The 11132-nt window shown below is 73.0% G+C and overlaps 1 protein-coding gene across 1 annotated transcript; it reads left to right on the plus strand.

Moving 5' to 3' along the window:
- The first annotated feature begins 1409 nt into the window (after positions 1-1409).
- On the plus strand, positions 1410-10898 carry LOC110258377 (collagen alpha-2(I) chain-like). Its single transcript, XM_021081669.1, has 14 exons — positions 1410-1680; positions 2104-2366; positions 3076-3175; positions 3378-3734; positions 4298-4680; positions 5408-5507; positions 5710-6073; positions 6215-6363; positions 6629-7011; positions 7739-7838; positions 8041-8397; positions 8961-9343; positions 10070-10169; positions 10372-10898. Exons 1-14 carry the CDS (start codon positions 1410-1412, stop codon positions 10896-10898), a joined length of 3837 nt encoding a protein of 1278 aa, XP_020937328.1.
- The last annotated feature ends 234 nt before the right edge of the window (positions 10899-11132 follow it).

Below are 11132 nucleotides of genomic sequence, written 5' to 3' on the forward strand. Positions count from 1 at the left end.
CAGGCCCGTGCCCGAGGGCCTACGGTGTCCTCCAGCTGTCCCGGGGGACTCGGACCATGCCCGAGGGCCCGCAGGGTCGACAGTCGTGGGCGACTCTGGGCCAGGTCCGAAGTCCAACGGGTTCCACCAGCTGTCCCGGGTGACCAAGGACTGGATCCGACGGCCCTCGGTGTCCACCTGCTGTCTAGGGCACTCGGGCCCGGGTCCAAGGGCCCGCGGGATCGGCCAGCTCTCTCGGGCGAATCGTGCCCGGGTCCGCGTGCCAGCGGGGTTGACCAGATTTCACGGGCGATTCGGGCCCGGGCCTGAGGGCCTGCGGGGTCGACCAGCTGTCCTGGGCGACGCCGGCCTGGCTCCGAAGGCCGCGGGGTCGACCGCTGTCCCGGCTAACTCGGGCCCAGGCCCCCGGGCCCGCGCGGTCGACCAGCACTCCCGGGCGAATCGCGCTCGTGTCTGAGGGCCCGCGGGTTTGACCAGCTGTCCCGGGGAACTCGGACCCGGGTCCGAGGAACTGAGGAGTCGACCCGCTGTCCCTGGGGCCTCGGGCCCGTGCCCGAGGGCGCGGGTGGTCGACCTGCGGTCCCGGGAGGCTCAGGTCCTTGTCGGAGGGCCCGCGGTGTCGACCAGCCTTCCTGGGCATCTCAGGCCCGTGCCCGATGTCGCCCGGGGTCAACCGCGGTCCCGGGCCTCTCACGCCCGGTTCGAGGGATGGCGGGGTCGATCTCCGGTCCCGGGCGACTCGGTCCGGGGCCCGAGGGCCCGCAAGGTCGACAAAACCTCCCGGGCGACTCGGGTCCTGGTCCAAGGTCCTCCGGTCGCCCAGCTGTCCCGGGCGACCCGGGCCCCTGCCCGAGGGCCCGCGGGGTCGACCAGGTCTCCCAGGTGACCCGCGCCCATGCCCGAAGCCCCGCGGTGTCAACCAGATGTCCCGGGCGACTTCGGCCAGGCTCCAAGTGCCTGCGGGCTCGACCCGCGGTCCCAGGTGCCTCGGGCCCGGTTCCGAGGGCCTGCGAGGTCGACAGGCTGTCCCGGGGCCTCGGGCCCGGGTCCGAGGCCCTGAGAGGTCGACCGGCTGTCCCGTGGGAATCGGGCCCTTGCCCAAGGGCCCGCGGGTTCAACCAGCTGTCCAGGGACACTCGCGCTTGGGTCCGAAGTCCCTCGGGATCGACCAACTGTCCCTGCAGACTCCGGCTCGGCTCCGATGCCTGCGGGGTCCCAGCTGTCCGGGCCCCCTGTGCTTGAGTCCGAGGGCCCGCGGTGTCGACCAGTTTTACCGGGCCAATCGGGCCCGGGTTTGAGGGGCCGCGGTGTTGACAAGCGGTCCTGTGTGACTCCGGGCCGGGTCCGAGGGCCCATGAGTTTCACCAGCCTCCCGGGTGACTCGGGCCCGGGTCCGAGGGCCCTCCGTGATGACCAGCTGTTCGGAGCGATTCGGGCCTGGGTCCGAGGGCCCGCGGTGTCGACCGGCTCTCCCGTGCGACTCGCACCCGTGCCCAAGGGCCCGCGGGGTCGACAAGCAGTCTTTGGAGACTCCGGGCCAGGTCCGAGGCCCCACGGGTTCAACTAGCTGTCCAGGCGACCAAGGCCCGGGTCCGAGGGCCCTCAATGTCGACCTGCTGTCCAGGGTGCTCGGGCCGGGTCCGAGGGCCCGCAGGGTCGACAAGCCGTCCCGGGTGAATCGTGCCCAGGTCCGCGTGCCGGCGGGGTCAACCAGATGACACGGGCGACTCGGGCCCGGACCTGAGAGCCTGCGGGGTCGACCAGCTGTCCCGGGCGAATCGTGCCCGGGTCCGCGTGCCAGCGGGGTCGACCCGATTAGACGGGCGACTCGGGCCCAGGCCTGAGGGCCCGTGGGGTTGAAGAGCAGTCCCGGGCGACTCCGGCCTGGCTCCGAGGGCCCGCGGGTTCGACCAGCTGTCCCGGGGTCCTTGGGCCCGTTCCCAAGGGCCCGCGTGGTCGACCAGCTGTCCTGGGAGCCTCGGGACCCTGCCGGTTGGCCCGCGGTTTCGACCAGCCTTCCTGGGTGTCTCAGGCCCGTGCCCGAGGGCCTACGGTGTCCTCCAGCTGTCCCGGGTGACTCGGACCATGCCCGAGGGCCCGCAGGGTCGACAGTCGTGGGCGACTCTGGGCCAGGTCCGAAGTCCAACGGGTTCCACCAGCTGTCCCGGGTGACCAAGGACTGGATCCGACGGCCCTCGGTGTCCACCTGCTGTCTAGGGCACTCGGGCCCGGGTCCAAGGGCCCGCGGGATCGGCCAGCTCTCTCGGGGTCGGGACCGATTCCGGCGATCGGGCCGGCCTGAGGCGCGGGTCGACAGCTGTCCTGGCGACGCGGCTGGCTCCGAGGCGGGGTCGACCGCTGTCCGGGTAACCGGGCCGGAGCGGGCCCGGTGTTCCACTGGGATGGCGCTCGTGTCGGGGCGGTTCGACCAGCTGGGGGGGGGGGGGGGGGGGGCCCGTGCGAGGGCCGTGCCGAGGGGGGGTCGACAAGCAGTCTTGGTGCCTGGGCGCTCCGCCCCGGCCCTGTCCGGCGATCCAGCCTTTCGCCGAAGGCCTGCGGGGTCGACCAGCTGTCCCGGCTAACTCGGGCCCAGGCCCCCGGGCCCGCGCGGTCGACCAGCACTCCCGGGCGAATCGCGCTCGTGTCTGAGGGCCCGCGGGTTTGACCAGCTGTCCCGGGGAACTCGGACCCGGGTCCGAGGAACTGAGGAGTCGACCCGCTGTCCCTGGGGCCTCGGGCCCGTGCCCGAGGGCGCGGGTGGTCGACCTGCGGTCCCGGGAGGCTCAGGTCCTTGTCGGAGGGCCCGCGGTGTCGACCAGCCTTCCTGGGCATCTCAGGCCCGTGCCCGATGTCGCCCGGGGTCAACCCGCGGTCCCGGGCCTCTCACGCCCGGTTCGAGGGATGGCGGGGTCGATCTCCGGTCCCGGGCGACTCGGTCCGGGGCCCGAGGGCCCGCAAGGTCGACAAAACCTCCCGGGCGACTCGGGTCCTGGTCCAAGGTCCTCCGGTCGCCCAGCTGTCCCGGGCGACCCGGGCCCCTGCCCGAGGGCCCGCGGGGTCGACCAGGTCTCCCAGGTGACCCGCGCCCATGCCCGAAGCCCCGCGGTGTCAACCAGATGTCCCGGGCGACTTCGGCCAGGCTCCAAGTGCCTGCGGGCTCGACCCGCGGTCCCAGGTGCCTCGGGCCCGGTTCCGAGGGCCTGCGAGGTCGACAGGCTGTCCCGGGGCCTCGGGCCCGGGTCCGAGGCCCTGAGAGGTCGACCGGCTGTCCCGTGGGAATCGGGCCCTTGCCCAAGGGCCCGCGGGTTCAACCAGCTGTCCAGGGACACTCGCGCTTGGGTCCGAAGTCCCTCGGGATCGACCAACTGTCCCTGCAGACTCCGGCTCGGCTCCGATGCCTGCGGGGTCCCAGCTGTCCGGGCCCCCTGTGCTTGAGTCCGAGGGCCCGCGGTGTCGACCAGTTTTACCGGGCCAATCGGGCCCGGGTTTGAGGGGCCGCGGTGTTGACAAGCGGTCCTGTGTGACTCCGGGCCGGGTCCGAGGGCCCATGAGTTTCACCAGCCTCCCGGGTGACTCGGGCCCGGGTCCGAGGGCCCTCCGTGATGACCAGCTGTTCGGAGCGATTCGGGCCTGGGTCCGAGGGCCCGCGGTGTCGACCGGCTCTCCCGTGCGACTCGCACCCGTGCCCAAGGGCCCGCGGGGTCGACAAGCAGTCTTTGGAGACTCCGGGCCAGGTCCGAGGCCCCACGGGTTCAACTAGCTGTCCAGGGCGACCAAGGCCCGGGTCCGAGGGCCCTCAATGTCGACCTGCTGTCCAGGGTGCTCGGGCCGGGTCCGAGGGCCCGCAGGGTCGACAAGCCGTCCCGGGTGAATCGTGCCCAGGTCCGCGTGCCGGCGGGGTCAACCAGATGACACGGGCGACTCGGGCCCGGACCTGAGAGCCTGCGGGGTCGACCAGCTGTCCCGGGCGAATCGTGCCCGGGTCCGCGTGCCAGCGGGGTCGACCCGATTAGACGGGCGACTCGGGCCCAGGCCTGAGGGCCCGTGGGGTTGAAGAGCAGTCCCGGGCGACTCCGGCCTGGCTCCGAGGGCCCGCGGGTTCGACCAGCTGTCCCGGGGTCCTTGGGCCCGTTCCCAAGGGCCCGCGTGGTCGACCAGCTGTCCTGGGAGCCTCGGGACCCTGCCGGTTGGCCCGCGGTTTCGACCAGCCTTCCTGGGTGTCTCAGGCCCGTGCCCGAGGGCCTACGGTGTCCTCCAGCTGTCCCGGGTGACTCGGACCATGCCCGAGGGCCCGCAGGGTCGACAGTCGTGGGCGACTCTGGGCCAGGTCCGAAGTCCAACGGGTTCCACCAGCTGTCCCGGGTGACCAAGGACTGGATCCGACGGCCCTCGGTGTCCACCTGCTGTCTAGGGCACTCGGGCCCGGGTCCAAGGGCCCGCGGGATCGGCCAGCTCTCTCGGGCGAATCGTGCCCGGGTCCGCGTGCCAGCGGGGTTGACCAGATTTCACGGGCGATTCGGGCCCGGGCCTGAGGGCCTGCGGGGTCGACCAGCTGTCCTGGGCGACGCCGGCCTGGCTCCGAAGGCCCGCGGGGTCGACCCGCTGTCCCGGGTAACTCGGGCCCAGGAGCGAGGGCCCGCGGTGTTCTCCATCCCTCCCGGGCGAATGGCGCTCGTGTCTGTGGGCACGCGGTTTCGACCAGCTGTCCCGGGGGACTTGGGCCTGGGTCCGAGGGCCCGCAGGGTCGACCGGCTCTCCCGTGCGACTCGGGCCCGTGCCCGAGGGCCCCCGGGGTCGACAAGCAGTCTTTGGTGCCTCCGGGCCAGCTCCAAGGCCCCGCGGGGTCAACCAGCTGTCCCGGGCGATTCCAGCCTTTCGCCGAAGGCCTGCGGGGTCGACCAGCTGTCCCGGCTAACTCGGGCCCAGGCCCCGGGCCCGCGCGGTCGACCAGCACTCCCGGGCGAATCGCGCTCGTGTCTGAGGGCCCGCGGGTTTGACCAGCTGTCCCGGGGAACTCGGACCCGGGTCCGAGGAACTGAGGAGTCGACCCGCTGTCCCTGGGGCCTCGGGCCCGTGCCCGAGGGCGCGGGTGGTCGACCTGCGGTCCCGGGAGGCTCAGGTCCTTGTCGGAGGGCCCGCGGTGTCGACCAGCCTTCCTGGGCATCTCAGGCCCGTGCCCGATGTCGCCCGGGGTCAACCCGCGGTCCCGGGCCTCTCACGCCCGGTTCGAGGGATGGCGGGGTCGATCTCCGGTCCCGGGCGACTCGGTCCGGGGCCCGAGGGCCCGCAAGGTCGACAAAACCTCCCGGGCGACTCGGGTCCTGGTCCAAGGTCCTCCGGTCGCCCAGCTGTCCCGGGCGACCCGGGCCCCTGCCCGAGGGCCCGCGGGGTCGACCAGGTCTCCCAGGTGACCCGCGCCCATGCCCGAAGCCCCGCGGTGTCAACCAGATGTCCCGGGCGACTTCGGCCAGGCTCCAAGTGCCTGCGGGCTCGACCCGCGGTCCCAGGTGCCTCGGGCCCGGTTCCGAGGGCCTGCGAGGTCGACAGGCTGTCCCGGGGCCTCGGGCCCGGGTCCGAGGCCCTGAGAGGTCGACCGGCTGTCCCGTGGGAATCGGGCCCTTGCCCAAGGGCCCGCGGGTTCAACCAGCTGTCCAGGGACACTCGCGCTTGGGTCCGAAGTCCCTCGGGATCGACCAACTGTCCCTGCAGACTCCGGCTCGGCTCCGATGCCTGCGGGGTCCCAGCTGTCCGGGCCCCCTGTGCTTGAGTCCGAGGGCCCGCGGTGTCGACCAGTTTTACCGGGCCAATCGGGCCCGGGTTTGAGGGGCCGCGGTGTTGACAAGCGGTCCTGTGTGACTCCGGGCCGGGTCCGAGGGCCCATGAGTTTCACCAGCCTCCCGGGTGACTCGGGCCCGGGTCCGAGGGCCCTCCGTGATGACCAGCTGTTCGGAGCGATTCGGGCCTGGGTCCGAGGGCCCGCGGTGTCGACCGGCTCTCCCGTGCGACTCGCACCCGTGCCCAAGGGCCCGCGGGGTCGACAAGCAGTCTTTGGAGACTCCGGGCCAGGTCCGAGGCCCCACGGGTTCAACTAGCTGTCCAGGGCGACCAAGGCCCGGGTCCGAGGGCCCTCAATGTCGACCTGCTGTCCAGGGTGCTCGGGCCGGGTCCGAGGGCCCGCAGGGTCGACAAGCCGTCCCGGGTGAATCGTGCCCAGGTCCGCGTGCCGGCGGGGTCAACCAGATGACACGGGCGACTCGGGCCCGGACCTGAGAGCCTGCGGGGTCGACCAGCTGTCCCGGGCGAATCGTGCCCGGGTCCGCGTGCCAGCGGGGTCGACCCGATTAACGGGCGACTCGGGCCCAGGCCTGAGGGCCCGTGGGGTTGAAGAGCAGTCCCGGGCGACTCCGGCCTGGCTCCGAGGGCCCGCGGGTTCGACCAGCTGTCCCGGGGTCCTTGGGCCCGTTCCCAAGGGCCCGCGTGGTCGACCAGCTGTCCTGGGAGCCTCGGGACCCTGCCGGTTGGCCCGCGGTTTCGACCAGCCTTCCTGGGTGTCTCAGGCCCGTGCCCGAGGGCCTACGGTGTCCTCCAGCTGTCCCGGGTGACTCGGACCATGCCCGAGGGCCCGCAGGGTCGACAGTCGTGGGCGACTCTGGGCCAGGTCCGAAGTCCAACGGGTTCCACCAGCTGTCCCGGGTGACCAAGGACTGGATCCGACGGCCCTCGGTGTCCACCTGCTGTCTAGGGCACTCGGGCCCGGGTCCAAGGGCCCGCGGGATCGGCCAGCTCTCTCGGGCGAATCGTGCCCGGGTCCGCGTGCCAGCGGGGTTGACCAGATTTCACGGGCGATTCGGGCCCGGGCCTGAGGGCCTGCGGGGTCGACCAGCTGTCCTGGGCGACGCCGGCCTGGCTCCGAAGGCCCGCGGGGTCGACCCGCTGTCCCGGGTAACTCGGGCCCAGGAGCGAGGGCCCGCGGTGTTCTCCATCCCTCCCGGGCGAATGGCGCTCGTGTCTGTGGGCACGCGGTTTCGACCAGCTGTCCCGGGGGACTTGGGCCTGGGTCCGAGGGCCCGCAGGGTCGACCGGCTCTCCCGTGCGACTCGGGCCCGTGCCCGAGGGCCCCCGGGGTCGACAAGCAGTCTTTGGTGCCTCCGGGCCAGCTCCAAGGCCCCGCGGGGTCAACCAGCTGTCCCGGGCGATTCCAGCCTTTCGCCGAAGGCCTGCGGGGTCGACCAGCTGTCCCGGCTAACTCGGGCCCAGGCCCCGGGCCCGCGCGGTCGACCAGCACTCCCGGGCGAATCGCGCTCGTGTCTGAGGGCCCGCGGGTTTGACCAGCTGTCCCGGGGAACTCGGACCCGGGTCCGAGGAACTGAGGAGTCGACCCGCTGTCCCTGGGGCCTCGGGCCCGTGCCCGAGGGCGCGGGTGGTCGACCTGCGGTCCCGGGAGGCTCAGGTCCTTGTCGGAGGGCCCGCGGTGTCGACCAGCCTTCCTGGGCATCTCAGGCCCGTGCCCGATGTCGCCCGGGGTCAACCCGCGGTCCCGGGCCTCTCACGCCCGGTTCGAGGGATGGCGGGGTCGATCTCCGGTCCCGGGCGACTCGGTCCGGGGCCCGAGGGCCCGCAAGGTCGACAAAACCTCCCGGGCGACTCGGGTCCTGGTCCAAGGTCCTCCGGTCGCCCAGCTGTCCCGGGCGACCCGGGCCCCTGCCCGAGGGCCCGCGGGGTCGACCAGGTCTCCCAGGTGACCCGCGCCCATGCCCGAAGCCCCGCGGTGTCAACCAGATGTCCCGGGCGACTTCGGCCAGGCTCCAAGTGCCTGCGGGCTCGACCCGCGGTCCCAGGTGCCTCGGGCCCGGTTCCGAGGGCCTGCGAGGTCGACAGGCTGTCCCGGGGCCTCGGGCCCGGGTCCGAGGCCCTGAGAGGTCGACCGGCTGTCCCGTGGGAATCGGGCCCTTGCCCAAGGGCCCGCGGGTTCAACCAGCTGTCCAGGGACACTCGCGCTTGGGTCCGAAGTCCCTCGGGATCGACCAACTGTCCCTGCAGACTCCGGCTCGGCTCCGATGCCTGCGGGGTCCCAGCTGTCCGGGCCCCCTGTGCTTGAGTCCGAGGGCCCGCGGTGTCGACCAGTTTTACCGGGCCAATCGGGCCCGGGTTTGAGGGGCCGCGGTGTTGACAAGCGGTCCTGTGTGACTCCGGGCCGGGTCCGAGGGCCCATGAGTTTCACCAGCCTCCCGGGTGACTCGGGCCCGGGTCCGAGGGCCCTCCGTGATGACCAGCTGTTCGGAGCGATTCGGGCCTGGGTCCGAGGGCCCGCGGTGTCGACCGGCTCTCCCGTGCGACTCGCACCCGTGCCCAAGGGCCCGCGGGGTCGACAAGCAGTCTTTGGAGACTCCGGGCCAGGTCCGAGGCCCCACGGGTTCAACTAGCTGTCCAGGGCGACCAAGGCCCGGGTCCGAGGGCCCTCAATGTCGACCTGCTGTCCAGGGTGCTCGGGCCGGGTCCGAGGGCCCGCAGGGTCGACAAGCCGTCCCGGGTGAATCGTGCCCAGGTCCGCGTGCCGGCGGGGTCAACCAGATGACACGGGCGACTCGGGCCCGGACCTGAGAGCCTGCGGGGTCGACCAGCTGTCCCGGGCGAATCGTGCCCGGGTCCGCGTGCCAGCGGGGTCGACCCGATTACACGGGCGACTCGGGCCCAGGCCTGAGGGCCCGTGGGGTTGAAGAGCAGTCCCGGGCGACTCCGGCCTGGCTCCGAGGGCCCGCGGGTTCGACCAGCTGTCCCGGGGTCCTTGGGCCCGTTCCCAAGGGCCCGCGTGGTCGACCAGCTGTCCTGGGAGCCTCGGGACCCTGCCGGTTGGCCCGCGGTTTCGACCAGCCTTCCTGGGTGTCTCAGGCCCGTGCCCGAGGGCCTACGGTGTCCTCCAGCTGTCCCGGGTGACTCGGACCATGCCCGAGGGCCCGCAGGGTCGACAGTCGTGGGCGACTCTGGGCCAGGTCCGAAGTCCAACGGGTTCCACCAGCTGTCCCGGGTGACCAAGGACTGGATCCGACGGCCCTCGGTGTCCACCTGCTGTCTAGGGCACTCGGGCCCGGGTCCAAGGGCCCGCGGGATCGGCCAGCTCTCTCGGGCGAATCGTGCCCGGGTCCGCGTGCCAGCGGGGTTGACCAGATTTCACGGGCGATTCGGGCCCGGGCCTGAGGGCCTGCGGGGTCGACCAGCTGTCCTGGGCGACGCCGGCCTGGCTCCGAAGGCCCGCGGGGTCGACCCGCTGTCCCGGGTAACTCGGGCCCAGGAGCGAGGGCCCGCGGTGTTCTCCATCCCTCCCGGGCGAATGGCGCTCGTGTCTGTGGGCACGCGGTTTCGACCAGCTGTCCCGGGGGACTTGGGCCTGGGTCCGAGGGCCCGCAGGGTCGACCGGCTCTCCCGTGCGACTCGGGCCCGTGCCCGAGGGCCCCCGGGTCGACAAGCAGTCTTTGGTGCCTCCGGGCCAGCTCCAAGGCCCCGCGGGGTCAACCAGCTGTCCCGGGCGATTCCAGCCTTTCGCCGAAGGCCTGCGGGGTCGACCAGCTGTCCCGGCTAACTCGGGCCCAGGCCCCGGGCCCGCGCGGTCGACCAGCACTCCCGGGCGAATCGCGCTCGTGTCTGAGGGCCCGCGGGTTTGACCAGCTGTCCCGGGGAACTCGGACCCGGGTCCGAGGAACTGAGGAGTCGACCCGCTGTCCCTGGGGCCTCGGGCCCGTGCCCGAGGGCGCGGGTGGTCGACCTGCGGTCCCGGGAGGCTCAGGTCCTTGTCGGAGGGCCCGCGGTGTCGACCAGCCTTCCTGGGCATCTCAGGCCCGTGCCCGATGTCGCCCGGGGTCAACCCGCGGTCCCGGGCCTCTCACGCCCGGTTCGAGGGATGGCGGGGTCGATCTCCGGTCCCGGGCGACTCGGTCCGGGGCCCGAGGGCCCGCAAGGTCGACAAAACCTCCCGGGCGACTCGGGTCCTGGTCCAAGGTCCTCCGGTCGCCCAGCTGTCCCGGGCGACCCGGGCCCCTGCCCGAGGGCCCGCGGGGTCGACCAGGTCTCCCAGGTGACCCGCGCCCATGCCCGAAGCCCCGCGGTGTCAACCAGATGTCCCGGGCGACTTCGGCCAGGCTCCAAGTGCCTGCGGGCTCGACCCGCGGTCCCAGGTGCCTCGGGCCCGGTTCCGAGGGCCTGCGAGGTCGACAGGCTGTCCCGGGGCCTCGGGCCCGGGTCCGAGGCCCTGAGAGGTCGACCGGCTGTCCCGTGGGAATCGGGCCCTTGCCCAAGGGCCCGCGGGTTCAACCAGCTGTCCAGGGACACTCGCGCTTGGGTCCGAAGTCCCTCGGGATCGACCAACTGTCCCTGCAGACTCCGGCTCGGCTCCGATGCCTGCGGGGTCCCAGCTGTCCGGGCCCCCTGTGCTTGAGTCCGAGGGCCCGCGGTGTCGACCAGTTTTACCGGGCCAATCGGGCCCGGGTTTGAGGGGCCGCGGTGTTGACAAGCGGTCCTGTGTGACTCCGGGCCGGGTCCGAGGGCCCATGAGTTTCACCAGCCTCCCGGGTGACTCGGGCCCGGGTCCGAGGGCCCTCCGTGATGACCAGCTGTTCGGAGCGATTCGGGCCTGGGTCCCAGGGCCCGCGGTGTCGACCGGCTCTCCCGTGCGACTCGCACCCGTGCCCAAGGCCCGCGGGTCGACAAGCAGTCTTGGGGACTCGGGCCAGGTCCGAGGCCCACGGGTTCACCGGCTGTCCCGGGTGGACCAAGGCCCGGGTCCGAGCCCTCGGTGTCACCCTGCTGTCCAGGGCCTCGGGCCGGGTCCGAGGGCCCGCAGGGTCGACAAGCCGTCCCGGGTGAATCGTGCCCAGGTCCGCGTGCCGGCGGGGTCAACCAGATGACACGGGCGACTCGGGCCGACCTGAGAGCCTGCGGGGTCGACCAGCTGTCCCGGCGAATCGTGCCCGGGTCCGCGTGCCAGCGGGGTCGACCCGATTACACGGGCGACTCGGGCCCAGGCCTGAGGGCCCGTGGGGTTGAAGAGCAGTCCCGGGCGACTCCGGCCTGGCTCCGAGGGCCCGCGGGTTCGACCAGCTGTCCCGGGTCCTTGGGCCCGTTCCCAAGGGCCCGCGTGG

This window comes from Sus scrofa, unplaced genomic scaffold (assembly GCF_000003025.6).
Source record: "Sus scrofa isolate TJ Tabasco breed Duroc unplaced genomic scaffold, Sscrofa11.1 Contig1928, whole genome shotgun sequence".
Classification (NCBI taxonomy): Eukaryota; Metazoa; Chordata; class Mammalia; order Artiodactyla; family Suidae; genus Sus; species Sus scrofa.